The 26,552-nt window shown below is 51.1% G+C and overlaps 8 protein-coding genes across 8 annotated transcripts; 6 read left to right on the top strand and 2 right to left on the bottom strand.

Annotated features, from left to right (window-relative positions):
• Window positions 1-778: 778 nt before the first annotated feature.
• Window positions 779-2,413, top strand: CTRU02_202579 (isoamyl alcohol; the record flags this gene model as incomplete). The annotated part of the gene is made up of 1 exon (XM_036719992.1): window positions 779-2,413. The coding sequence occupies one exon, from the start codon at window positions 779-781 to the stop codon at window positions 2,411-2,413; it is 1,635 nt and encodes a 544-aa protein (XP_036588694.1).
• Window positions 2,414-3,854: 1,441 nt separating this feature from the next.
• Window positions 3,855-4,742, top strand: CTRU02_202578 (uncharacterized protein; the record flags this gene model as incomplete). Its single annotated transcript, XM_036719991.1, has 1 exon — window positions 3,855-4,742. One exon carries the CDS (start codon window positions 3,855-3,857, stop codon window positions 4,740-4,742), a length of 888 nt encoding a protein of 295 aa, XP_036588693.1.
• Window positions 4,743-8,734: 3,992 nt separating this feature from the next.
• CTRU02_202577 (uncharacterized protein) lies at window positions 8,735-11,713 on the top strand (the record flags this gene model as incomplete). Its single annotated transcript, XM_036719990.1, has 1 exon — window positions 8,735-11,713. One exon carries the CDS (start codon window positions 8,735-8,737, stop codon window positions 11,711-11,713), a length of 2,979 nt encoding a protein of 992 aa, XP_036588692.1.
• A 508-nt stretch (window positions 11,714-12,221) lies between these two features.
• CTRU02_202576 (uncharacterized protein) lies at window positions 12,222-13,300 on the bottom strand (the record flags this gene model as incomplete). Its single annotated transcript, XM_036719989.1, has 3 exons — window positions 12,222-12,389; window positions 12,469-12,522; window positions 12,608-13,300. 3 exons carry the CDS (start codon window positions 13,298-13,300, stop codon window positions 12,222-12,224), a joined length of 915 nt encoding a protein of 304 aa, XP_036588691.1.
• Window positions 13,301-13,746: 446 nt separating this feature from the next.
• Window positions 13,747-16,168, top strand: CTRU02_202575 (uncharacterized protein; the record flags this gene model as incomplete). The annotated part of the gene is made up of 2 exons (XM_036719988.1): window positions 13,747-14,155; window positions 14,217-16,168. 2 exons carry the CDS (start codon window positions 13,747-13,749, stop codon window positions 16,166-16,168), a joined length of 2,361 nt encoding a protein of 786 aa, XP_036588690.1.
• A 672-nt stretch (window positions 16,169-16,840) lies between these two features.
• Window positions 16,841-18,117, top strand: CTRU02_202574 (mannose-6-phosphate class I protein; the record flags this gene model as incomplete). The annotated part of the gene is made up of 2 exons (XM_036719987.1): window positions 16,841-17,134; window positions 17,191-18,117. The coding sequence occupies 2 exons, from the start codon at window positions 16,841-16,843 to the stop codon at window positions 18,115-18,117; spliced, it is 1,221 nt and encodes a 406-aa protein (XP_036588689.1).
• Window positions 18,118-18,476: 359 nt separating this feature from the next.
• CTRU02_202573 (sulfate permease) lies at window positions 18,477-21,012 on the bottom strand (the record flags this gene model as incomplete). The annotated part of the gene is made up of 2 exons (XM_070204057.1): window positions 18,477-20,492; window positions 20,542-21,012. 2 exons carry the CDS (start codon window positions 21,010-21,012, stop codon window positions 18,477-18,479), a joined length of 2,487 nt encoding a protein of 828 aa, XP_070062639.1.
• A 3,508-nt stretch (window positions 21,013-24,520) lies between these two features.
• On the top strand, window positions 24,521-26,407 carry CTRU02_202572 (Bilirubin oxidase 2; the record flags this gene model as incomplete). Its single annotated transcript, XM_036719985.1, has 4 exons — window positions 24,521-24,657; window positions 24,709-24,934; window positions 24,987-25,106; window positions 25,166-26,407. The coding sequence occupies 4 exons, from the start codon at window positions 24,521-24,523 to the stop codon at window positions 26,405-26,407; spliced, it is 1,725 nt and encodes a 574-aa protein (XP_036588687.1).
• Between the last annotated feature and the right edge of the window lie 145 nt (window positions 26,408-26,552).

The raw sequence follows: 26,552 nt of genomic DNA, 5'->3' as shown, positions 1-26,552 counted from the left end.
GCATTCGGCTCCTCTTCCTTTACCCGAAATGGACTGTTTGGTACCACTTGTATACCGATCCAGATGAGGAACGTGTATGCGCTTCAAGGAACATGCCCGATGTCCCTTGCCCAGGCGGCATCCAAGTCCCGCCCACGGCCATTCTCCGTTCTTGTCCTCATCGACATGGACATTTGCAGAGAGCAGAACTGAAAGATGCCAATGCAGCGACGTTGCATCAGCTATCGGGCCCTGGACAATGTCTGCCCTTAGAGACCCCGGCTCAAGAGAGGGATGTCAGATAAACTCATGGTCTAAAGAGCCACCACGCCATCTCCTGCAGTGCGCTATCTCCTCATCCAGCGATGTGACCCATGAGACCACATGCCCTTGGTCCGTCTGAAGGAGCGTACGCGGCTCCTCTTCGGCACATACGCCATTACCGGCAGTCCAACCTCATCCAACCCCCCTTGAACGGTTCATTATCGAAAGGGGTATGGTTTGGGCGAAAGGACAAGGCAGGACGGGAGGTGGGTGGAAGAGACGAGGATACACAGCCTGAGAAGGCTCATATAAGGTCTAGCGGCCACCTCTCCCGTCCGAGGTCCCCTTGATGTTGAAGCCGTAGCAGCACCTGTTTGTTGGTGATCTCGCGCTCGTCCAGTCGTTCTCTGAACCCCCCTGCCAAGCTTGCTCAGTTTCTGAGCGTCCTCTCATTCCTTGATACCCTCGTTAGCTACTATCACGATACTGTTCTTTTCTAATTTCTTTAATTCGATACCCCGTGTTAATACTTACAATGGTTCGTTCAACTCTCGCCGGCCGCCTCCTGGCCGCTCTGCTCTTCGCTACCGGCGCCGCCGCTCACGCCGAGGGATGTGGTTGTTCCGCCGATGGCGTCAAGCGCGTCACGTACATCGTCGTCGAGATGCCAGAACAGGAGCCAGAAAACTTCCCGTCATACTCGACCATCACCCCTACGTCAACGCTGCAGACCGTCACTAAGCCTGCAGCCACCGCCGACTTCAATGCTCAAGTCGCCCATGTCGTTGAAGACATTCCGGCCTTTGAGCCCGTTGGCGTGAAGCCCGAAACCCTCCGCCCGGCTGAGAACACCACGCATACCTTTGGTCCCTCTGTCCCTCCCAACATCGACACCAAGGATCCTATCAACATTGTCCCCGCGAAGAACATCTCCCTCTACTACTCGGCCACCGAGACCAATGACCAGGGTTCCATCAACATGACCCTTGCCCTTAACAACCCTGCTGTGATTCTTGAGCAAGTCGACGCCATCAAGACCGTCGTCTGCGATGACGATGAGCTCACCGTTTCCTTCTCTGACGCCGAGTCCTTCGACGAGGCCGTCAAGGACTGGTCCGAGTCTGAGGAGGGCTTCATCCTCATCACCAACCACTTGGGCAACTGCGACGCCGAGTTCGAGCGTGGTTTCTTCCTTGCGACTGGTCTCAAGTCCAACAAGGATGAGCTCTCCATCACCGTTGCTGCTTCCAAGGAGGAGTTGGCCAATATCGCTGGCGAATGCGAAATGTCCTTCTCCTCCCTCCCCGCCGCCACTCTCTCGAAGCGTCTCACTCTCGACCCTAGCGTCTCGCTGAGCTTTGCCGAGGGTCTCGCCAACAACACCGTCATCTACAGCGACGGCCAGTACATCAACGTGACCGCCGATGAAGCCTGGTTCTCCTCCACCATCACCTTCTCCGGCTACCTCAAGTACAACTTCTGGGGCTTCAAGCTGCAGGCTCTGTACTTTGACCTCGACACCACCTTCGACTCCGCTGTTGGCATCTCTGTCGATGTCGCCGCCGCCTTCAGCCACGAGCTCAAGTACGCCCCCGACGAGCTGTCCTACTCTCTCGTGTCGGTCCCCGGCCTCGTACAGCTCGGTCCGGGTGTCGCCTTCGCCGTTGGTCTGGACGTCGACGTCTCCGCCGCCGTAGGCGTCACCGCAGGTCTGAGCGTGGCTCTTCCTGCCGGTAACGTGCACCTCGATCTCCTCGACAGCAGCAAGTCGTCGGCCACGGGCTGGGAGCCCAAGTACAGCAGCTACGCCAACATCACCCAGGCCGCCGATGTGCGTGTCGACGCGTCGGCCGACCTCACGGTCCAGTTGGCCATCAAGTTGCTCGGTGGTCTCGTCGACCTCAGCTCCGGTCTGACTGCCACCCCTGGCTTCGACAATCGATTCAAGCTTCGTGGCGAGCAGAACCTCGGCATCGGCGGTAACTTCACCAGCAAGCCCTCTGACGTGATCGTCGAGGTCCCCAAGGACGGTCTCGTGTGTGCCGAGAAGAACGGCGTCGAGTTCGCTACAGACTTTTACTTCAACCTGAATGCATTCGCGACAAAGTGGTGGAATGCCGATCTGTACAACACGCGCGTGCCTCTCTGGGATCTGTGCTACAGCTTTTAAGTAGAGACCCAGTCTCAGGGGTTACCGTAGTCCACCGTAAAATACTACGTACATTAATACATCAACACTTTATGAATCGTTTCTCTTTGGCAATATGTCCCGTAAAACTGTTGTGCCACAAAGGTTCCCTGCGCGCCTCTCATTCATATGCATGTCTTTAAGCTTCCTGGGCCACGTCTCCAAAGGGTAAACCATAGCTGTGATGGCACAACAACGGAATACCACCATGCCAAAACAAGACCCACAGGGTTTGCGGACGACGATCGCGATCTTCATACGCGAGCAAAAAAAAAGCATGCTTCCAATATTAGCTCGGGCGGAAACGCGGGCGGCATATCTACCGCCCGCATACACCGAGAATTGGAGAGGCGAAGCCCCAGCTTGTGTTGTTGTTAATAGACACAACTCGAAACCCCCCACATCCCTTCCCCAGGTCCCAGAGCCATGGCTTGCCAGCTTTGTTATGGTGATCAAGCTTGTTGGAGCTTTAGCCCCTGCGGTGTTGTTGTTATTGTAGTAGTAGACCGGTTTCCCAGTCGGCTGAGGTGTTCATCACGTCTGTCCGGGTTTCAGATCATTGGGTCCCGGTTACGGATGGCAGCTGACGTTATCTTTGCCATCGGATGGCAGAAGAACGGACGAAAAAATGAATCGCCAACGACCTTTTGTAGAGCATCTAGACGTGATGAAACCCCGTCAATCGTCGCCACAAAAAATCAAGCCAAGAAGTGATTGACGAATGTGAAAATGTGGCGACGCAGCCAAGAATCGGTTGATACGATGGTGCTTCTGAGACTGATGCAACTCGGCGAAACTTTTATGGGGTCGATTTGACGTTTTGGATCGTTGCTCGCAAAGCTCCTCTCCGTGGTGGGGGTGCGGAGCGAATCCTCGGTGTCGGGACATGAGCTATGCTGATCAGCAAAACGCGCGTTATACTCTGGATGAAGGAGTTGTAGAGCGGTAAATGGACGTTACTCGAGAGTCCTTTGACGTGCTCTGCCAAGAGGTTGAGACCTGTCAGAGATTGTTGAACTAGATTCGAGAGGTCGTTTCACGGCAGTCATATCGCGGGTTGCATTGAGCTGAGCAAACTCCACTATAGAGCTACTGTTATGCCATGGGGGATGATCAGATCAGCAAGACAACAGATGATGGCTTGAACGGGCGTTCAGACGACAGACGGCGGGTTATCAGCAGATGAATCTGGGTATAAAGGTCAGTTCTTGGCTCTGTTGGAATTGGACTTTTGCTTCATCTCATCCTCATCTCAATCACAGCTCACCAACCACCACCACTTTCATCTTTTTTTTTTTTTTCATTCTCTTGAGCTAGTCTCATTCTTTACCACTACTCCGGCAGTAGTCAGTTCTGTTATCTAGTTACTCATTCTTTCTTCTCTTACGTTGCCTATCTTTACTATCCCTCTACTCAGGTCAAGATGAAGTTCACTTACGCAGTCGCCTTCCTTGCTGGTGTCGCCGCCGCGGTGCCCTCTACCTCTCAAAGCCTCCGTCAACAGTACCGACAGCGTCGTGGTGCTGCTGGTAGTGAGCTCGCCTCCCACGTGCAGAGTACTTTTGCCAGGAGCAACCTCAACGGCGTTCCCGCTGCCGCCGGAGGTCGCCGAGACTTGAACAGCCATGGCGCGGTCAACGTGATCCAGTCGACCAGGCGCAAGCGTGGTGGCAACGGTGCCCAGGCCAAGGGTAACAAGAACAACAACAACAACAACAACAATGCAGCCGATGAAGAGGATGCTGCCAACGGCGGCAACGCCGACAATGCGGACAACGCGGACAACGCGGACAACGCGGACAACGCTGATAACGCTGATAATGCAAACAACGCCAATGGCGGCGGAAACAACAACAACAACAACAACAACAACGGAGGCGCTGCTGCTAACAACGGCACGGCCAATGCTGGAGGCAATGCCAACGGCAACGCTGGAAACGGAAACAACGACAACGCCAACGAGGACAATGCCGACAATGCTGATAACGCCGACAACGCTGGTAACGCTGGTAACGCTGGCAATGCCGGCAATGCTGATAAAGCCAACAATGCCGACAACGCCGATAATGCCGACAACGCTGACAACGCTGATAATGCCGACAACGCCGACAACGCTGACAACGCTGGCAACGCTGATAACGCTGACAACGCTGGCAACGCTGACAACGCCAATGACAATGGCAATGGCAATGGCAACGGAGGAAAGAAGAACAAGGCAAACAAGGCGAACAAGCAGAACGGCGACAACGCCGATGCCCAAGCTCGCAAGCTGAGAGTCCGCACCAGCCGTTACGTCTTCCGTCGGGCTTAAGTCCCAAAACGGCTACAGCAGCTCTACCAGACCCATTTTTGAGCTGGATAGTTCAAACTACGCCGACAAGAACCGAAAAAGGAGAGGTAGGAAAATACTCCATGGTTATCCCAGCTTGTCTTTGATAAAGGGCGGTGGTCTTGGCTTAACGGGTGTGGCGACATACCCGATAGCTCTGGGGTGATCTTGGGGCGAGAAAGGTTGCGAAAATGGATCTGTATAAACAAGAGAACATTGGGTTGTCTTTTTTGAGCTGTTGTAATCTTGGAAGATTTACTGCGCTGGCCTGTGTTGGTGTCAAATGGCACGCCATCGCGGGAGAAGCTGGATGGTAGGACACATCTCTACTGTAGCTATTGCCAAGTAGTACCAGTATTGATGAATGGTCACAATGAGATTAAATTTATTCAAGGTATCGTTCATAAGTCCTGAGTGTAACGTACAATAGTACGGACACCACCTCATTGTAAGGTTGCCAGTTAGTGTCTAGGATGCTGTTGTTGGAGTTCATGCCAACGATTGAGTGTCAGGAGAACCCGATACGTTTCCTCGCGAGCCTTTCTTAAGTGAAAATGGAAAAGAGGAAGGGACATTAGATTAGTAGCGATGATTAAATCTAAATATCACTTTGTTCTTGTTAGCGCGTGTACAACGGGTTTGTGGTCGCCGTAGAGTTGAATGGGGCTTTTGACTTGGACGGCCGGTACTTACAGCTGTTTGAAGTTTAGCCTACTGAAATGGTATTTGGAAACCGGATGACTATAATTATATGCAGTAAAGCTCCAACAAGTCTGGGGATAAAGCCATCAACATGTAGTTTCACCACTTGGCCTAGGCTGCGTTCTTGTCACGCGCGGAATCGGGGAAATCGGTGTTCGGGGGTCGGGATCGGAGGTCGGTGGTCAGAAGGTGATACGATGGATGAGGGAACACGGGCGGTATAATGCCGGAGAGACTAGTGCCCAACCTGGGGCCAATGGGAGCTATAAGAAGGGGCTTTCGATCCCATAAGGGGATTGTGTTGGTATCACAGGATACCCGTGAAGTAGGATAACTGATGGGGGAACTGGTCTATATTCTGTCTGTATGTCTATCTGGAAGAAGTTCTAGCAGAAGTGCTGGGGGAAGTAGCTGTTAGTCTTATAGCCGTTAGCCGGTCTGCCCGTCACGTGGGCAGCCCGGGTGCCGGCAGGACTGCCGGCGACGGAGCCACTTCAACCCGGAGTTCCGGCTATTCCAATAGATTGAGAGGCCAGAGATGAATGCAGTTACCATCACAACCCCTACTTTCTAACCTCTTCACTCTGTGCCATAATATCCTCTGACAGCCGCTCAGGGCGTTTAGTCAGATTAACATGGACGATGTACTCGCTTCTAGTTTAGCACTCCCTCTTTGCTAAACAATTTATGACTTAATCGCTCATGCTATGTGTTCGATCAAGATATCTCTCCATAATGATGTACCTATGTGTACAATCCAGAACCAAAATAACAGGTGATTGGTCTCCCAGAGACTCCTTGACCAACAAAGCAAATACAAACAAAGCTCGGCCGCTCATATGGTTGATATGATCTCTTTCTCATCAACGTGCCACGAAGTAATTTCCAGAGCCAACGATTTTGCTGTTCTTCCTCCGCCGGTCAACACATCGCTTGTCAGGTCCTCCATTTCAAAATGGCTGAAGTCACTTCCCTCTGTAGTAACGAAGACCTTGATCTTATCTTTCATTTGGAAGCCTGACCTGGAAGAAACGTTTTGGAGGAGGGAAGGAATTGTGATGCCAATTCCACCCAAAACCTCCACTCCGGGCTCCACTGGTTCCGACTTACCATTTTGACTAGGATGTAGCTGATGGATCCCATAACCTGAGCTGAGGTTAAAGATGGTAATGAAAAGGACTCGCGATCCTTTGTTTTTGAACCTCCATTTCCAAAAAGAGAGGTAGTTTTCGGGATCAGAAACATGAGGCAGTTGCTCAATCTGTTGAACATCAAACTTGAAGCCTGGTGGGTTTCTTTGGTTGCTACCAGTCATCTCTTCCACCATTCGGTACGATGACAAATGCCGGAGCAAGTACATCAACTTCTTCACCCCAACTTGATCACTTATTTTTACCGAAGGAAGATGGGGAATCTTTTGGCCTCTCTTGTCGAAAACCTGAAGACTCAAATCGTCCCAGACATGGACAGTGAAATCCAGTTCTCGTGCGGAAGACGCCTTGCCGAATCTGAGACTTATCGGCGAAAAAGGATCGACGAGCTCCTTCCAGCTTTGCTTCAAAGATGCCATAATTTGTCTGGGGACTTTATCTCCAGCTGTCTTGATATCGACAACGGAGCGTTTCGCCCGACGGTACATTTGGGCAGGCCAGCCTACTTTGACATTGTCGAGACTTCCTTTATGCAGAATCGCTTCTGACTCAAGTGGCCCGACCGACTTGATGACAACTTCTGGAGCAAGAATCGGACTAGGCAGAACGAGACCCATGTATACTTGAGTCGGACTGTAAATCCTGAAAAGATCTCCGAGACCGACTTGAGAAGCGCTGCCGCACGTGAACCTGACTGTCTTCATCTTTAAAGTTATCGATGACACGCTGGTCACGATACCATGGGGAAAAGCCTGGGTCGTTTCTGATGTTCCAAAAATGGCAAGGTTCTTATTCCCCAGGTGCATCGGGCGCTGTTTCAAGCCCTTTGACCGGATTTTTGGCTCTAGAATCTGCAGCAACCTATCGTAGGTAACCGGCGTCTTTGAGGATTGGAACGATCGGAAGAGTTGAATCAAATAGTAAGTCAGTGCCCCATATTTCTTAGAGTGGCGAGGGATTTCCTTGGCTAATTCGTCTGGCTGACATGCCGCGATGAGGTTGTAGCTCTTGGGTTGGTCAAACCAGGACGGCAGGGCAGTCATATTGCGCTGGCCACCGCGAGTTCCGGAAGGCTCCCACAACTCGTCTTTTGGAATCTCTGCGGAAATTGCAGAAACTGCAACACTTCTGCAGCGAACTTTACCTGAATCTGTGCGATAGCGTGTTGCGCTGCCTGAAAAACATGAATCCAGAACCACGCAGACGAAGAGGCCTTGTTCTCCCAACGATTCCAGGAGGTCCCCGAACTCCACATCTCTGATGTCCTCCTCTAGTGTACAGAGGACTTCATCATATGATGTGCCTTCTCTTTTGCGGTCGGTGTATATTGTCTTAAGCCGGTCGCCGTGGCCTGAGTAATGTATATAGACAAAGTCGCCCGGTTTTGCCTTTTTGGGAAGATTTTGGATTGCTTCAATGACATTTTTCCTGGTGGGCTGGAGCTGAGTATCGTCTTCTCCGTCGACACAAGCCGTTAGAACATCGATGTTTTGGGCGGGAATCTGAAGACTAGATTGAAGAAATAACTTGGTTTCTTGGACGTCTGTAATGCATCCCTCCAAGTTTATACTGGAGCTCCCTGCATGGTAGCGGTTTATACCAATCAATATAGCCCATCTGGTGATCGAGTCTGATGGCATCTTGACCTTGTATATGGACAATGGCATTTTGGAACCAGTTAGGATGACTTGAAACATAAAAGGGTTAACACCGAGATGAATATTGCTAAATCAACCGAGGCGAAGAGCGCCTTAATGCCCAAGAGCTACATTGCCCATTTCCCATTTGTGAGGACTCTTCAGGCAACAGAGACATCTTGCACGTGGGCAGCAATGCGCTGAAATCGTGGCTCGTGACAGGCTGGATAACGACATGACGAAGGAGGCGCATGCAGAAGATATCTCACGTCCAATTGACTTGTCTTGTCACCACGAGGCAACTACAGGGGGCCTGTTAACCATCTAACGAATAGAAGACAGGCAACCCAGTGGCGAACCGCTGTTGGTCTGAATCCCGCATATTTGTTCATCGAAGACCCAAAGGGTGCTTTGCCTATTACATTGACTATGCCTGTCTTTCCACCATCTAACTTGGTCCCGATCAACTTCTTGCAAGGCCATCATGTCAAACTCATTGTCGCCTCAGAATCATTCCCCAGCCACCGACAACCCTTACATTGAAAGAGTGCAAAATGTCATCAACCAAATGCAGGCCAACTTGGAAACCATCGGGCCGGACCATCCAGATTGGGCAGCCCAACTTGATGAGCAATGCAAGGCGTACTATGCGAAATGGAGAATGTCTGGAGACCCGAATGACGTGGCTGAGGCCGTAAGAGCCGGTCGGGACGCTGCGGAAGCGCTATCGCCGAACGATACGAGGAGAGGGGTTGTCTTCAACAATCTTTCTCTCGCACTTCTAGGGAATTTCCGGCATACAAATAAAGTCGAAGACCTTGACGCTGCGATGAGTTTTGGAGAGCGCGTATTGGCATGCTTCGAACGCGAAAGCCCTTATTGGCGAATAGCGAACCACAATCTCTGTGAGATAATGTATGCGAGAGGGAACTACGACCGGACTGCGCAAAGCATCGATTGTGCAATCGATTTTATAAAGAAGGCGGGTGAGCCTGGCGTCATTGCGGCATCTTATGAAACTACCAGGCTTGCGAACTTGGCGTATCTGATGATCCTTCGATTTGAGGCCACGGGTTCCCTTGAACATCTTGAGCAAGCCATATCCATGGGATACGAATCAATTGCGAAACTCGACGAAGACTCCAGACTGGACCGAGAGTATGATAGCATTTTAACGGCTTTGAGATCGCACTTCCAGGTGACCGGGCATGTAAACAGCCTAGACGAAGCGTTGAGGATCTCGAGGCTTCTCCTGACCGAGTTGGGCGATGAACGATACAACAAAGTGACACAGGCCTACTGTTTGTCAACTCATGGCTCCATCCTCGAGTTAAAGAGCCAAAGGTACCGCGAAACGAATCCGCGCCTGGCCATGGAGGCTCTCGAAGAGGCGTTAGACGCCGGTCGACGAGCACTTGATATCCTTCCTCCCCAAGCAGAAAACGGAGCTCTAATCCTCAGCCAAGTCTCTTCTTGGATGGCGTCAATGGCCAAGATGTCGCAGAACTCCAAATGGGCAGATGACGGTATTGATCTATTGAAACGTGCCCTCGAGTCAAACACCGGCTTCGTGATTAGCGATTCGAACCTGCTTGCGAATCTCTCACATTTGTGGGAGATCAAGCACAACCTTCTTCGCGGCGGAGGAGCAGATCAGGATCATCTTCATGTTCTCGACACGGCTATTGAGTTGGGGGAGAAGGCCTTATCAGACACTGAGAACAGCAGTTGGTACCTTGGGGAGCGACGCAAAAATATTGCTTCAATGCTTCTAACCAGGTACAATATTGTCGAGGACCCGAAAATGCTCCCACAAATCGTCGACATGTTCACCAAGGCGGCAGAAACAGAGACTGCACCACTGTTGATTCGAATCATGTCAGCCCTTCAAGCGGGTTTTCTGCACTGGGAAGACGGACATATGGAACAGGCCAATGAGGTGTTGCAAAACGCCATTGGGCTTTTGACTCCCAGCAGACTGCAAGCGGCGTCAGCAGAAGATCTGCAGCAAACTTTGCGCGAGGTCCCCGGCCTTGGGAGTCTCGCTGCATCTGTTTCTTTAGCTCTTGGCCGTCCTCTTTGGGAGGCGGTCCAGTCTCTGGAGTCTGCAAACTGCGTTGTATCGGGGCTCACGATGAGTTCAAGGATTGATATTTCTGAACTGGAGAGGCAGCATCCAGAGCTCGCAAGTATGTATCACGATATCAAGGTTCGAGTTTCCCAAGCGACGCGTCAGCTCAAAGTAGCTGGCAATTTTCAAAGAGCCAGGACTCTTCAACAGTCTCTTCTTGAAGAAATGGCCCAACTGGAAGAAACGATCAGGCAGTTAAAAGGATTCGAGCAGTTCCAACTACCGCTGAACGCCGACCAGATACTTCAGCTTGCAAGCGATGGACCGATTGTAATCATAAATGTGTCGAAAATCCGCAGCGACGCCATAATTATAACGAGGAATGGCATCCAATCTCTGCATCTGCAGAGTATGACGCATGAGTCTCTTCAAAAACACATTGCTGTGTTTGACAGAATGGGGAACATATCTCGAAGAAATGCGGTTTCGATACCCCTAGGCCCGACAGAAACGGATACTACACCTACAAGCGGCCTCCGTTGGCTCTGGGATATTGCAGTGCGTCCGATTTTAGACGTCACAGAACTCACTCAGTCAGGTCGTTTGTGGTGGATTACGAGTGGTTTGGCAGGAAAAGCGCCTTTTCATGCAGCAGGCAATTACGGCAGTGATGCAAACGAAAACGTGACAAGTCGAACCACGTCTTCTTACATTTCATCACTCAAGGCTCTGAAGTATGGCCGAGAAAGGCCGCCTATGTCTTCCACTGAGCAAAGTATGCTTCTAGTCACCATGTCTACTAATCCGGCTCCCCATCGCCATCTCAACACCAGATATGAGGAAGAGGCCATTCATGCAGTTTTTGGCAAAAGCAAGATGCTTCACCTGGCTCACCCCGACCCGCAAACTGTTCTCGAAGAAATACCCCGGTTTTCTTTTGCGCATTTCGCGTGCCATGGCGCATCAATCGATAGAGACCCCAACAAAAGCGGGCTTCTTCTTGTAAAGGATGGCAAGCCCGCTGATCTGACGATAGCCGATCTTGGAGAGGTTGATCTCAAAGAGGGGTTTGTTGCCTACCTTTCAGCCTGCTCAACAGCCGAGCAGACAGACGGTAAGCTTGCGGGCGAAGCTATCCACCTGGCCAACTCCTTCCAGGCACTTGGCTTTCAGCATGTCATCGGAACTATGTGGGGAGCCGACGATGCTGCAGCTGGGGAAGTTGCGAGAAGGTTCTACACAAAGCTTGGCATCTTTGAGGGGTCTGTTGCAAATGGCCGTCAGGTCAACGTTGCAAAACCGCTCCATGAGGCTGTCAGCGAGTACAGACTTGCTTGTGGGGAACAGGCGAACGTCTTGAAATGGGCGCCCTTTATTCATGTCGGTATTTGAGACTCGAGGGTCAGTGAATAGGAATAAGCCTATTCTCAGTCTAGTCTTCTCTCTTAACTAAACATTTTCTGACTGAACCATTTATACTGTATGTTTAGTCTAGATATTTCTCCAAAACCTCGAGTAACTTCTGGGACCGACGCCTGAAAACGATAAAGGGGCCAAAGGCCAACCCGCAAAAGAAGCTTAGATACACACTAAACTCTCTCGCTAACGCTGGGAAAGACTTGTCTCTCGTATAACCAGATACAAAGCTCCCAAAGCCACCATGCATAAGAAGTGCCATACTTGAAACCCAACTGGTAAACAGCAGGTCTGCACTTGTAATTGGACCCAGCAGCCTACCATGTATATGGACCCGGCGCTTAACCAGTAGGATCATAACCACAACCCAGCTGATGAGCGGCAATGGATTAAAGAACATCAGCGCACAGCTAAGAACGAAAAGCTTATATGTCAGCTTGGCACCATCCGATGATCATGACCTACATGCGTGCTGTTGGAAAGCTTACCTGTACCTGGGCTGGCTGCAAGGATAGCAGACTCGGAAAACTATCTCACAAACAATCACAAGTACTGCAAACGCAGTGTATGCTATCGTGAAGGTATCGTAGGAATCAGGGGCATGATACCAATGACGAATCCGTGGGTGAAGCTGCGGTCCTTCTTGTGTGATCTAATCCAAGGCAACAGCATACTAGTCAGTAAAAGTCGAATTGTTTGTACCCGGAAATATGCGATGGAAGATGACTTACCTCAAGGACAGGAAGTTGCCTTCTCCTCCTTCTAACTCTCTCTGTCTGTTTTACCTACAATTCTTAGCGAGCTGGAACAAAAGGAGTGCAGATTCAAGGGCCATGAAGCCGGCACGCCGTTTGGGGTGCTTTGACATACCCGTCCTTTCTGAAATCCCGATGCTTTCTTGGCAGGATTTTTCGATTGAGACAAAGAACTCAGCCGGGCGAGCTCGTATGATATGTCTGGAAATTTCAAGGAGCGATCGAGCGTCGTCGGCTCATATCGGCTTGGAATTCTCCAAGAAGTGGGTAGCATTCTCAGCACCGCAATTAGGCCTAACTTCCAGAGAACGTCTACAATGACAAAAACGATGGTCGTGATGAAGAGAATGTACAGTAAAAGGTCATTCTTCTTAGTACCCTCAATGTTGGCCGCCGCCCTAGGCCCCCATATCGGAAAACGAGCGAGACATGCCAAAACATCCACAGCTATTGCGATGAAGGCAGCTAACGTCCTACTGTATCGATGACTGGTGCGAAAAGAAAAATAGAAATGATAAAGATTTGTGAAAATCGGAATAATCCACGATATGGGAAGTCGCAATATCGAATGTCTAATGTCGGCATTCCACTCATCGACCGTGAGACGTGTGACGGGAGTCCAGTCTTCTGGCGCAATGGGCCTGGTCATGTATCCAGACATGGTCGCGGTGAAGATGATGAGTAGGAAAAGATTCCCCATGCCAACATAGAGAACTTGAATCCCTCTCAGCTCCCGAAGGATGTGGGCTCTCCTTCTCTCAATCGGACTCCATGCAGAATTTCCAATGGCGGCGGTTTCGGTCTGCATGTTTAGTCGGACGTTGGGCCATGGATGGGGCGAAACGTCGTGGCGGAAATGGGAGAATCCTCAGAAATGAAAGTGAATCATGTGATGCGCAGACAGAGCAATTTGGGCAGGAATAACGAGGACCAGAATGTAAGAAATATCACCCGCAATACAAGCCTTGTGTTGTGAATTTGTACACTTCAGCCTGCAGCTGTGGTTGCATGATTTGTGACGGGCCAATAGTGTATCGAGGCTCAGCCTACCAAGAATAGCACAACCCTGCAACAAAGTGGCGCGGCGCTTGTTTTCGATACCGGAAGCTGACAGACATGAACGTCTACAGCCTGATTTTGGTTGCGCCTTAAACGCGTCTTTGACCTCGAGAGATTAGGGGAGCACACAACACTGGAATTCTCTGGACAAGATGATGGCAGATGGTGTTATTTGGGTCCTGCGAATAACACAAAATGCAACTATGCTGGATGTGCCAGCGATTCGACGTGCAGGCATGGACACGGGAGCCGAGCGCATGGAGAGGATACCCATTGAAAACCTTGATCAGGAACGCCAAAGGGGGCTGCCCGTTCTGTGGCTTCCTGATGGAATCTTTTTCAACCCAAGCATACAAGCATGTTGGCGTCAATATCGCAGAAGAGGTTGAGATATTGCGAAAGGGTCGAGGATTCAGCCATCTGCTGAGTCTAGAAGGATGGGAGCGCGTATTTTCGCCACTTTGGGTTCACATGAAACTTCACTGCCAGGAATCTAACGATTACCCTCGTGCATTGGGGGTCCAGCGTCTTTCTGTCGTGATAGGTAGCGACTCGATGGAGGCCGCGTCCAGCGTAATCGACTTCAACGTTGCGGCGGATATAGGTGAATATTTAGCGTGCTGTAAGCCTTATTTGAGGTTCACAACTGATTCGAATTCGACAAGGAACACCCCCTCACACCAACGGAGACATTGCCGGCAGCATCATGGATTATACAAACATGATGAACGATGAGTATATGCAGTCTATCAAGAGGCAACTCAACGAGTGTATCGAGGACAAGGAAGGGCATAAAAAATGCGCCGCAACCCTTTCCGGCTGTCGCAGTCTTGACCCTCGAGACGCACCTCTACCGACACGCTTGGTCAGAATCTTCGAGAGAGAAGATGGATCTGTGGATGCTCGTCTCGAAATAACAGCACCAGGGCAACGGGGGTCATATGCTACACTGAGTCATCGATGGACAAGACGGACAGAAAAACATCGGACGCTTCAGTCCAACCTTCACAGTGGTGGAGGAATTCAGAATGGCATAGAAGGGCTCTCACGTCTTTTCCGGGAATCGATTCGAGTCTGCCATATACTTGGCATTCCATATATCTGGATAGACTCTATATGCATCGTCCAAGATGACCTAGACGGTGACTGGAAGCGGGAGGCAGTAAAAATGGCCGCATACTACCAGAATGCAACTTTGACGATCGCCGCTACCGCACATAGTGCAAAGAAGGGGTACTTCCAACGTCGAAACACGGCAGATGCCCCCCCAATACTACGTCTGCCATACTACGATAGGTACGGTATTCAAAGCGGACAAATATTATTGCAGCCAACAGAAATAGACAAGCGTGGAAAGAGCTACTATAAACAAGTCGCGTTTGGGGCTTTGCTCTCCCGCGGATGGGTCTATCAAGAATGGTCCTTAAGTCGACGTATCTTGTGCTTCACGCACACAGGGCCGATCTTACAGTGTCAGACCATGGCCCCTAGAACCGCTGATGGAATTACCGTTGCAGGTGCGGGGAAAACACCTGATGACTGGCTCACGGAGCTCTCTTCGCACGAGCGACAGGAAAACTTGATGAACAACACCTTTGCGGTCAAGATGTCAATGAGGTACAATTTCTCAACGGTTGAGAGCACGCTGTCGTGCTGGGAGACGATAGTCAAGACATACACTGCGACAAATCTCACAAAGGACTCGGACAGAATGGTGGCTTTGGCGGGTATTGCTAAAGAATTCGGAGATGCCCTCTTCGCCAACCAAAGCTTGCATGACTTTGGCAGTACGGAAGTCTCTGTTGATAAATATGGCTGTGGGTTGTGGCTTTCTGGTCTCTGTCGTGCTCTCTTATGGGAACAGGTTAGAATCGGATGGCCTCCGCATGATAGGAACGACCAATTCCCAACATGGTCATGGGCATCGATCAGCACAAAGATCGATTGGCCTCAAGTTCCTCAACGTGGCAAGATTTGGCGCCTTGTCCCTGGTATTGGCACCCAGATTCAAGTTGAAGACCAATGCCGACTTATAGAGGCCAGGATTGTTCGTCCAAAGGACAATCCGGTTTCTGTACTACGCCAGACGACTTGGGATTTTCAACCAGCTGATCAGTATAGTCCTGATTGCGCCTTCGTGATACTCTATCTTGAAGCGCCTCTCCAACCTGTTACCATTCATAGTTATTTCGATTCAAAAGAAGACGTACGAGCCATGGAAAAGATTATCCATAGGCCTGCGCCGGATGAGTCGACTTATGAGGGGCTTGAATGGCGCACCGTTAGTCTTCGTTCATACCCTGAAAATATCGTCGGCTATGCATCGGTGGAACATCCAGAACTCCAGGTTGATGGATCGAAGAGCGACAATTCTGTCGAGGTCTTTGCGTTGCTTCTATCGACCCTTCGGGGTGTTGATGGCGGCAACGTAGTTGGTAATTTACTGCCATGGCATGATGTTTACAACGTCGTATATCTTCGGAAAACAAATGTAGTGGCAGGTGCTGCGGTTAGCGGTGACGATATTTATGAGAGAGTAGGTACAGGAAGGCTGTTTGGTCATGATGTCTGGGATGGGTTTCGGGATGCTAGGGATACAAGGATCCGTTTGGTCTGAGGGTTGTCACGTATTAGATTCCTAGTTGTAATACATCGCCATCACACAAGACAACTTACTCTTATGCGATGGGGAGTTGAAGGATAGTCTTCTTAATAGATAGGACTTGTCGATTCCTAAATTCAATCTGATTGAAACAGTTTTACGTCCATGTCCGGTTAAATATTCGCGCTATTTATCGCACTCGATGGTTGGTAACAAGTCGTCCCGTATATTTGTGGCACTAAGTGACTGCAGGATGATCGCCTACCTCCTCGATGTACATTTGAAGCTAAGTTTGTAATTTATTTTACAATTGTCAGCATATGGTAAATCTTCAAAGTCCGATACACCCACAAAGCCTATGGAATACCAGAGAATCCGGAGCAGCGGGAGTCTAGTACGTGAAGCCCGGCTTTTAGTTCGCCACGGCCCACCGAGCTCCAGCGTAGTGGGGCCGGGGATCGCGCCGGGCCTTCTCTATGACGAGCCTCTTGCGTCAATCCCCCGACGTCACAGGCCGTCACATTTGTGAAATCCAAGCGCCGTATCATGCGATGGGAGATGCCAGACACGATTAAAACCAGCTGACTGGTATCTTTCACTTTGATCTTTTATTGTTGTCCTCCATAGACTTAATTCATTGATCGCCAACACTAGGATTAATTCATAAAAGAAACCAAAGCTACCATCATGAGTTCACCAAGTACCGTCTTCCAGCTCTCTGGAACATGCAACAACTACGACTGGGGGAAGAAAGGTCGCGAGTCCCTTGCGGGGCGATTGTGCGAAAACACTCCCACCGGCTTCAAAATCAAGGACGATGAGGCCTACTCTGAGATGTGGTTTGGTGACTACCCGGATTTCCCCGCGCGGGTTCTTGAGACAGGCGAGCCGCTGCGCGATGTCTTGCAGAAGAACAAGGAGAAGTTGTTGGGAAAGAAGGTGATTGAGAAGCTTGACGCTCAGCTCCCGTATCTGCCGAAGGTGAGTTAATCGGCCCTCAAATACCGCGACGCGATAACTTTCTGACACGAAACCAGATTCTCTCCATCGCCAAGGCTCTCCCTTTGCAAATCCACCCCAACAAGTCCCTTGCCAGCAAGCTTCATGAGCAGGACCCAGACAACTTTACTGACCCGAACCACAAGCCCGAAATCGCCGTCGCGCTGGGCAAGTTCGAGGTCTTCGCCGGTTTCAAGCCTCTGGACAGCATTTCACCCATCTTCAATATCCCCGCTCTGAGAGACTTCATCCCGGACGGCACGAAAACCTGGAACGACGAGACGCTGCGCGAGGTCACTCGTCGGCTTCTCTTGGCTGACGAAGAGACCGTCGAAAAGGCCGCCAAGGCCCTTGGCGACACTCCTCGAGAAGAACTTGGCGGTAACGCCTACGTGTTGCAGCTGCTGCCGAGATTGCAGGAGCAGTACGGAAAGGGAGACCCTGGCACGCTAGTCGCACTGCTGTGTATGAACTTCTTGGTGTTGGAGGCGGGCCAGGCGCTGTACATCCCCGCCGACGGGATTCACGCGTACTTGTCTGGAGACATTGTCGAGTGTATGGCGAGGTCGAACAACGTGCTCAACACCGGCTTTTGCCCACCCGGTGATCGGAACAACATCGACCTGTTCAGCAAGACGTTGACCTTCAAGGCTCACAGCAAGGATGACGTTCTGCTGCCTGCGGAGACGAGCTCCAGGAGCGCTCAGGGACGTACGGTGGTGTACCGCCCGCCGCTGAGCGAATTTGACATGTTGCGGACGGAGCTCGATGAGAAGAACACCAGCGAGGTCATCAAGGCGGGCGACGGCCCCGCTGTTGCCATCGTCACTGGTGGTGAGGGTACTTTGGAGGCAGACGGAAAGAAGTTCGATGTCAAGGAGGGCCACATTTTCTACATTGCCCCTGGCATTGAAGCGAAGTGGGAGAGTAAGGGTCTGATGCAGATCTTTACAACCGTGGTTTAAAAAGGTTCAATGTACAACATCTGTAGAAGTATGACCTAATGAGATGATGACCTGATAAGACGGCTATGGTCCGCTACTCCTTGACTTGAGACTCGATCCTAAGAATGAGTGGGAAAAGAAGTGATTCGTATGATCAATTTACAACACATGGAATGATACCAATATGAAGAGTATACACTATTAAATTAGATTCTAGTTGAATTGTTTTCTGTCTATACCTATGATAAAGTCCTTCGATAAAATTATAAATGTAAGCGTTCATGTCCTGGGTCATCAATCTTTCTCAATCTTGTCCTATAACGCCCGAATCAAGCCCTTGGGTATTCTCACTCCATACTCCTTAATCACTACAAAAGAAACTAATGAGGTAATCCCTCAAGACAATGTTCTTTGCTTGCCGCATTCTTCACCGCATTCTCAACGGCAGAAGTCAAGTCGAGATGGAAAAACGGGCGGTTTATTCCAAGCACGGCGCCAAGATTGCGCGCACCAGCTTCTGCGGAAGTCAAGACACCATCTTCCAGAGCAGAAGACAAGGACTTCTTTGCATCATGTTTGGTGTGCAACCCCTTGGCGGTCGAAGCCCCTTCATCGAGTAAGTGAGGTCGACCCGCCAGCTCGGCAAGAGTAAATACAGGCTCCCAAGTGTCCAGCCTCCCTGTAGTAGGACACCCAAAGCCAGAGGCAGACAGGGCCCTTCGAGTCCATCTGTTTTGAAGGCCGACAAAGTGCCATTCAACTGGCTCGGGTTCCGCCCAGCGATCGAGCTGGTTGCGGAGATCAATGAGCCCTTCGACAGCACCAGAATCCATATTATTGACTGCAGAACAGTCAAGAATAATGGCTCGGAGGAGTGGCTTGGGTAAGGCTTGTGATTCTGAGTCGGTTCCGGAGGATGGCAGAGGCACAATCTCGTTCCAAGGTCTGTCGCCTGGGTGATCATAGTGAGGGGTCGTAGTCCGACGTGTCGAATGGGTGACGTGCTGAATGAGGGAGTCGACGTATTGTGCTTGATTGAGGTAGTTGAAGCCCTCGGTGAAGCGATAGATAAACACGCCGGGATAAAGTTCTCCTACTTGGACGGCGGGATTGGTGCCGTCCTTACGATCGAGAGGCAAGAAGACGTCTCGTCCGGCAGAGTGGTGAGAGGCAAGGGGTTGAGTGTGAGGAAGGGTCTCAGAGCTGCTGACGGAGTGGCGATCCGATTCGATCTGCTCAGGAGAGCCTCGATCGGGATGGCGGTGAGTACGCACGCGACCTAGAAAGCGGCCCCTCGCCCGAGCAAGACGGAGGAGAAGCAGGGCTGCTGACATGGCGACGGTGACGTAAATGCCATTTTCTAGACTGGTGAAGATTGAAACGAAAACGCCGACGAAGTAGATGAATACGTCAGGCGGTGACATGAGCCATGATTTGAAGATGTGGTCTGGGGAGGTAATCAGATTGATCACGGCGTGAATGATGAGCGCCGCTAGACTTGCCATGGGTATGTAGTAGAGCACAGAAGTGAGAGCATAAAGGGCAAGGACAAGAATCATTCCGTTAAAGATGCCCGCAAGAGGTGTCTTTACCCCGGCCTTGGAAAGAATGGCGGTGCCGCCGAAGGATCCTGTCGAGGAGTAGGCACCGAGGAAAGGACCAAAGAGATTTGTGCAGCCGATAGAGATGAGCTCTTGAGAAGGCTGGACGGTGTAGTTGTTGATGCGGCCGAATGATTTACCGATAGCAATGTGTTCAATCACAAGAATGATCACCGTGGCAGGGAGGTCTGGGAGAAGCGCCGAGATTAACTTTGGGCTCAGCGTCGGTGGGCCAGCGTGGGTGAAACCCTTTGGCAATGTTCCCGTGATGCGAAATTTGTGCTCCCCGGCACCCAGTCCTCTGTTCACCAAGAAGCTGACGAGCGTATATAGCAGAATCGTAAACGTCATGCGCAGAGAGCAGAGCGTTTCCCACATACGTCGTCGCTTTGGTTGTGTTCTGGCCATGCGCTCGCAGTACCACTTGATGAGTGCCAGCAAAACCAGAGCCGTTAGCCCAATAGCGGCATCCAGTTTGATCCGAGGTAGACTCTGAGCAGTATCAATGAACACACGGTATGCCGCAGCCTTGGAGTTGACACCGTCGATGCCGAGAAGTGAAGGAACTTGGCTGAGGGTGATTGTGATGGCGGCACCAGTGACGAAAGCAGATATGGCAACGTGAGGAATAAACTCGATAATCCAGTCTAATCGGAGAAGGCCGAAGACGAGTAGGACTGCACCGGCAAGGAAAGCGAGTGTTTTGGAGATTTCTTCAGGTGCGAATTCGCCGGGGTGTTCTTCGAGGACTTTCGCACTGACCTTGCCGACGAGGAGAGAGACTACTGCTGTTGCCTGGGCGTCGGTTAGAAATGGATAGATCAGGACTGATAGATGGACTTACGCCTATTGCAATGTCTTTGGATGTTCCAAATAGCCAGTAGAGAGCAGCACCGGTAAACGAGGTATATAGTCCATATTCGGGATTCAGGCGTGCAAGCAGAGCATATGCCATGGCTTGGGGAATGACCACAAGCCCGAGAGTTACACCTGGTGATTGTTTAGTTGATACCACGGAAATGCTGAAGTTGGTATTACCTGCAATGGCATCAGACATAAGCCAGCGAGTGTTGTACCTCAGAATCCATTTGGTGAAGGGAAATAGGCTCTTGGCATAACGGATCGACCCGTCTTTTGTCGGTACGTGTTCGAGCAGCCATTCTTTTACGGTTGGGTCTTCTTCGTAGTACGGTTCGTATGGCGAGATATTCTTCGCAACGTGTTCATGAAGTTCCTTTGTTTGATGCCGAGTGCTGGCTTCAAGGTCAATACCAAGTACCTTGGCCACCACCGCCCAGGCTTTGTTGGGCGCCATAGTCTTTTTAAATCTTAAAAGTTCTGATATTTTTTATGCTGACAGTTGGGTCCGAAAGATCGGATGTGAAGTCATTGAAAGATGTCACTGAGCACATAAAACGGCCACAGGAACGAGTCTGTTCTGGAGCTGTTTTCAGATGAGCGGCCGAGTAGAATGGTGTTCATGTATGATCTGAAAGCGATAAGGGCAGGTTATAAGATGGGGCAGCGGCTGTTTCGAGGACATACCACTCACAAAGCCGACCACTCTAGAAGCCGCACCGCCAGCCGCCTTGGCACCCGTGTTATCGGGAGGACAAGGGTACGCTAACTTGGCAGCATGCCGGGGAGGGTAATAGTTACGTTTCTAGGGCGGCACGGCGATCTAGACCGGCGATTCATCTTCCTTTGACAGGATGGATCAAGATTTACTCCTAACTATCGGCCATCGCAATCCTAGGTCCCTCCATGCTTGAAAAAACCCAGAGTTTGTAGACAGCTCAACGCCATACCGGCAACCTGGGATCGAAGGCCTCTCGGCGGCAGCGAACAGATTTCGCGGGGAATGGGGCACGCTAGATGTCCCCATGATGCCGGCACAAGCTAGTTCATCTGGGACAAGAAAAAAACTGCTCCAGGGGCCCTAAGAGTGGATCACGATGATGGAGCTGCGGATGGGGAACTTGGCCTGCGTCGGTGGTGTAGTTGATAGGAAAATTGGTTGATGGTGGCGGGTGTTCTTCTCCGGCCGGCCGACAGCCGTCCCGGGCGGGTATCGGTGAGAGATCCACGCGGAGGACGGCCTCGGCCCCGACTGTTGGCGATTAATGGGGATCAGGCTCCTCTTCTTCGGGGATTGGCTTTTACTGCAAAAACTTTGCACAGTTGCGACGATGCGACTCATTAGGCTCGTCATTTATTGGGAAATACCTTGACGATCGTGTCATTGATTGAATAAACATGACCCGCATTAAGAGAAGTCCCCGAGCAGCAGCTAGCTACCATAGACAAGATGTTTCATATCTTCTCCCGGCAATCGGCCGGCTTGAACGACGGCACATGCGACTTGTAGCGGCAGCTGGAGTAATTCTCGGTGGCGGCTGGTTTTCGTCAACGTCAGTCGATCAGTCTAGAGCCGTCACAACCCCCTCCATTCGACGAAGGGTGGCTTCGTTTTAGTCAAGTTCTTGTCGAACACGTCAGTACACGCCAACGGCTGGCTTGCCTCTCTAAGTAGACTCGATCATCAGGCCACTATGAAATGTCTAGCCCCGAATGATGCACTCGAACTTGACGGGAATAACAAGTTACATAACAGAGCCTGTGAATGGGCCCTAATTTGCAGTTGCCCGAGTTTCGATAAGTGACTCAGTCTTTGCATGCGATTGAGAAGGGGCCCCTAGCTGGCTAGACTTTCTTAATTTAAGCAAGCATTACCAGTCTACACATGTAGATATGTGGTGTGCCCAGAAAAGCTAATTAGGGTATGCACAGGTATTAGGGATAACGGTTAATTCGGTAGCGAAAATTAGGATTTAGGGAAAATAATAAGATTGAGAGGCCATAACGCGGCGATGGAAGATGCGGCTCGTTTTCACTGAAGCATGCGTGGTGATATGAGACTAGGCGGCTAATTCTACCTCGTCATTACTGTAACGGCTTATATAACGCAAATGGAGCGTCGACTCTCACATCCGCTCTTATGTAATAAGGAAAAGCGCATCGGCTCGATGGTCTAGAGGTATGATTCTCGCTTTGGGTGCGAGAGGTCCCGGGTTCGATCCCCGGTCGAGCCCCTCTTTTTGCTATTTCTTAGTATCGTTGTCCCCTGGGATCGAATTAGAAAAGAACGGCAAAGACACGGCATAGCATGCGCCCTCTGGACATCGGACCGGGAGCGGTAGGCGGTTCGGATTGATTTCCGGCCCTAGAGGTGTGGGGTCTGAGCTTTTGTCTATTTTATCAGGGGGCCATCCACGCTCTTTGGATATGGGCCCATGTATCCGTACTGTGCCATGTAGTTTGTGAAGGCTCGCAACTTGACTGGCTGAAGAAGAACCCGAGATTAAGTGTATAGAAGCGCTATTGTTTAGGTAATCGGCAATGTCCCAGGTTTTAAGGTTTGGTTAGCGTCTGCCTCTGTTTTTAAGGTCATGATTCTGTCCGAAGCTCAGCAGGCTTTCATCCTTCTAAACAAGTCTCTTCCTGAAACCTGCCAGGAGTACTCCCCTGTCATACAAAAAACAAAGTCAACAATCTCGTAAGTAGCCATGCGCTTCTTCGGATATTATTCCAGCCCAGAGTCCATCCGCCAAACCTAGTAGCCACGCGCGCGCGATCTTCCCCCAGTTTCAGGGAGACGTCCGAGCCTTCTAATGGTCCAAGGCTCATCTGCTAGAAGCAGCTATACCAAATAACGCCACAAGTGCCCTAAACCATGCCAATTGTCAGGGGCTCGAGATAAGATTAGTTGCCTGCCGGTGGTGATAAATGATCCACCTAGAATATCTCAGAAGCAATGATGTGATCTAGGTGATACGAGAAACTCAATCAGAACATAAACAGTGGCTGAATCGACCACGCCATACACGTGTTACAACAAACCTATGGAATTGATATACTAGCTCTTTATAAAGCTAACATCTATTTGTGATGATCTGGTCTGTGGGTGACATGCAATCCCTCAGCCGCTCTTCCTCAGTCCACGTTGCTGCAGCAGCCCATGTGCTCTGGCCGCAAATCGGGGACCAAGGATCGAATAAGGCTCCAAATGAGGATCTGGGGCTTCTCTGTTCGGGGATGTTTGCATCTCCGCGTGCCGGGGTACAGCTTAATACTACTATTGTTTGGGCGATCTCCCGTTCAGACTTCAGATGCCAAGACCAACGGACGCCTCACCTTGCGCTTTTTCTTGGAAACGCTCAAAGACGCTAATCCCACAGGCCAAAAAAGCTGTAGCTCTACCAAGATGTCCGCCGTATTGGCAGCTGAACCATGTTCTCGGGTTGCTCGACACTCTGGGGTTGGTTTGCGTCAACGCCGACTTGGCAATGCTTACTGATATCAAGCATTTCAGGGTGTGCGCGGCCGGAGTCCTGTCAGACTCAGGCACGGCTGAACTTGGCATCCTGTGCCCGTACTGCGCACAGCGCTTATCAGCCCACGCGATCAATTGCCGGCTCTTGCAAAGTCTGGACCGATCTTTGGTTGTTCAAAATTCTGCTGTATCTGCCGAGTTGCGGTGTCTGATCGCGCTAGTGAACATATTTAGACTATCGTACATATGTATGTTCGGACTGGCTCGGCCAAGCACACCATGGCGACGATGATCTAGACGGCCTCGCGACGCCACTCGGGAGATCTCAACTGTTCTGAAATCCGAAACGTTCGTCCATAGCATTTTTGGCTAATATCAAGATATATAAGTTTGATTCCACTCCCATAATTCTAGTTTGGATCACCAGGCAAGCATCTCTCTGTCAACGGCACCCTGCTTCCCTCGTGTCAAATATTCCGGAGTATTCAAGATGTTCTTCAAAACTTCACATGCCCTGGCCATAATGGCCCTCTTCGAGGGGTCAATGGCTAAGGATTGGCTCAGCCCCGAGTACAGGTTCTTTTACCAATTCCCTCTGCCAATCCCGCCGGTCAAGCAGCCCAAATTGTAAGCAACAAGTTTGCCATGATATCGGAAACAGAACTGACAATAGACCAGCCAAGTGACTAACCCAGTCACTAACAAACCAATCGATTACTACGAGGTCGAGATCAAGTCCTTCAAGCAGCAGGTCTACCCCAACTTGGGGCCTGCTACGTTGGTTGGCTACGACGGTATCTCCCCTGGACCTACCTTTCTGGTGCCCAGAGGGCGTCAGACTGTCGTCAGATTCGTCAACAAGGCCGTGAACCCCAGTGCCATCCACCTTCACGGTTCTCCCTCGGTGAGTTTTAACAAACTCCTTCAGTTTAAACCGAGTGCTAACTCACCTACAGCGAGCACCTTGGGATGGTTGGGCTGAAGATCTGATCCAGCCTGGACAGTACAAGGACTACTACTACCCCAATAGCGCGAGCGCCCGTATGTTGTGGTACCACGACCACGCGGTCGATATTGTAAGCTTCACGATCTCTCACCAACCGGTGACGAGGATCTCTTGCTGACTGTGACGCAGACTGCTGTGAACGCCTACTTTGGCCAGGCCGGTGCATACATCGTCCAAGACCCTGCCGAGAATGCTCTCAACCTCCCTTCGACCTACGGCGTCGATGACATCCCGCTTGTGCTCGCCTCTAAGCAGTATAAGAAGGACGGCAGCCTCTTTTCTCCTGCGGGAGAAACAGACAGCTTGTACGGAGACGTCATCCACGTCAACGGCCAGCCGTGGCCCTTCTTCAAGGTCGAACCCCGCAAATACCGCCTTCGTTTCCTCAACGCTGCCGTCTCCCGATCCTTCATCCTCTACTTCCAGCGTCAGAACGGTGGCGCCAACATCCCCTTCCAGGTGATCGCCTCGGATGCCGGTCTGCTCACGAACCCCCAGACTTCGACTACCCTCACTACTTCCATGGCTGAGCGCTGGGAAATTGTCTTTGACTTTTCCAAGTTTGCTGGCCAAAACATCACCCTGAGAAACCAGGAAGATGTTGGCAAGGACAAGGACTTCGGCTTCACCAACCAGGTCATGCGATTCGTGGTCGGCAACCGGGCTGTAGTTGATACCACTGTTGTGCCTGCCAAGCTCCGTGACGTTCCCTTCCCACCTCGCCAAAACGGCGTTGACCGCAAATTCGAGTTCCACCGCAAGAACGGTCTCTGGAAGATCAACGGTGTTGGCTTCAGCGACGTCCAAAACCGCATTCTCGCCAACGTTCCCCGCGGCACCGTCGAGGTCTGGGAGTTCGAGAACGGCGGCGGCGGCTGGACTCATCCTATCCACGTCCACCTGGTCGACTTCCGCATCATCAGCCGTACTGGTAAGGACCGTAGGGTGCTGAACTACGAGGCGGCTGGCTTGAAGGATGTTGTATGGCTCGATGCCGGCGAGACCGTCCGCGTGGAGGCCCATTACGCTCCTTGGGACGGCGTCTACATGTTCCATTGCCACAATCTCATCCACGAGGATCACGAGATGATGGCAGCTTTCAACGTCACCGCCCTCAAGGATCTCGGATACCCCGAGGTCTCGTTCGCGGACCCAATGGAGCGCAGATGGAGGGCTGTCCCCGTTAACGCGGCCGACTTCACTCGCGACGCCATCGTCCGAAAGATCCAGTTCATGGCCTCGCTGCAGCCTTACAACAACGAGGAAGAGGTCCTGAGAAGACTTGACCAGTACTGGGCGGCTCGTGGCGGCGTCAAGATGAGGCGCGTCAAGAGAGAGGAGCAGCCCGCCATCGACGGGCCCGAGCAGTAATTAGTGGCCATAGCTGCTACGCAATGATTGGGTGCCTGGATTAATGTGTACAATACTATGGGTGATGGGTTTCTGTTTGTATATCGCCGGATGCCTAACCAGCCGATGATGGCATCTTCACTTTACTTGGACATACTAAGAATTT

This window comes from Colletotrichum truncatum, assembly GCF_014235925.2.
Source record: "Colletotrichum truncatum strain CMES1059 chromosome Unknown Contig_0001, whole genome shotgun sequence".
NCBI classification, from domain to species: domain Eukaryota; kingdom Fungi; phylum Ascomycota; class Sordariomycetes; order Glomerellales; family Glomerellaceae; genus Colletotrichum; species Colletotrichum truncatum.
The sequence above is the reverse complement of the archived record's forward strand: the minus strand, read 5'-3'. Positions and strand labels throughout refer to the sequence as shown.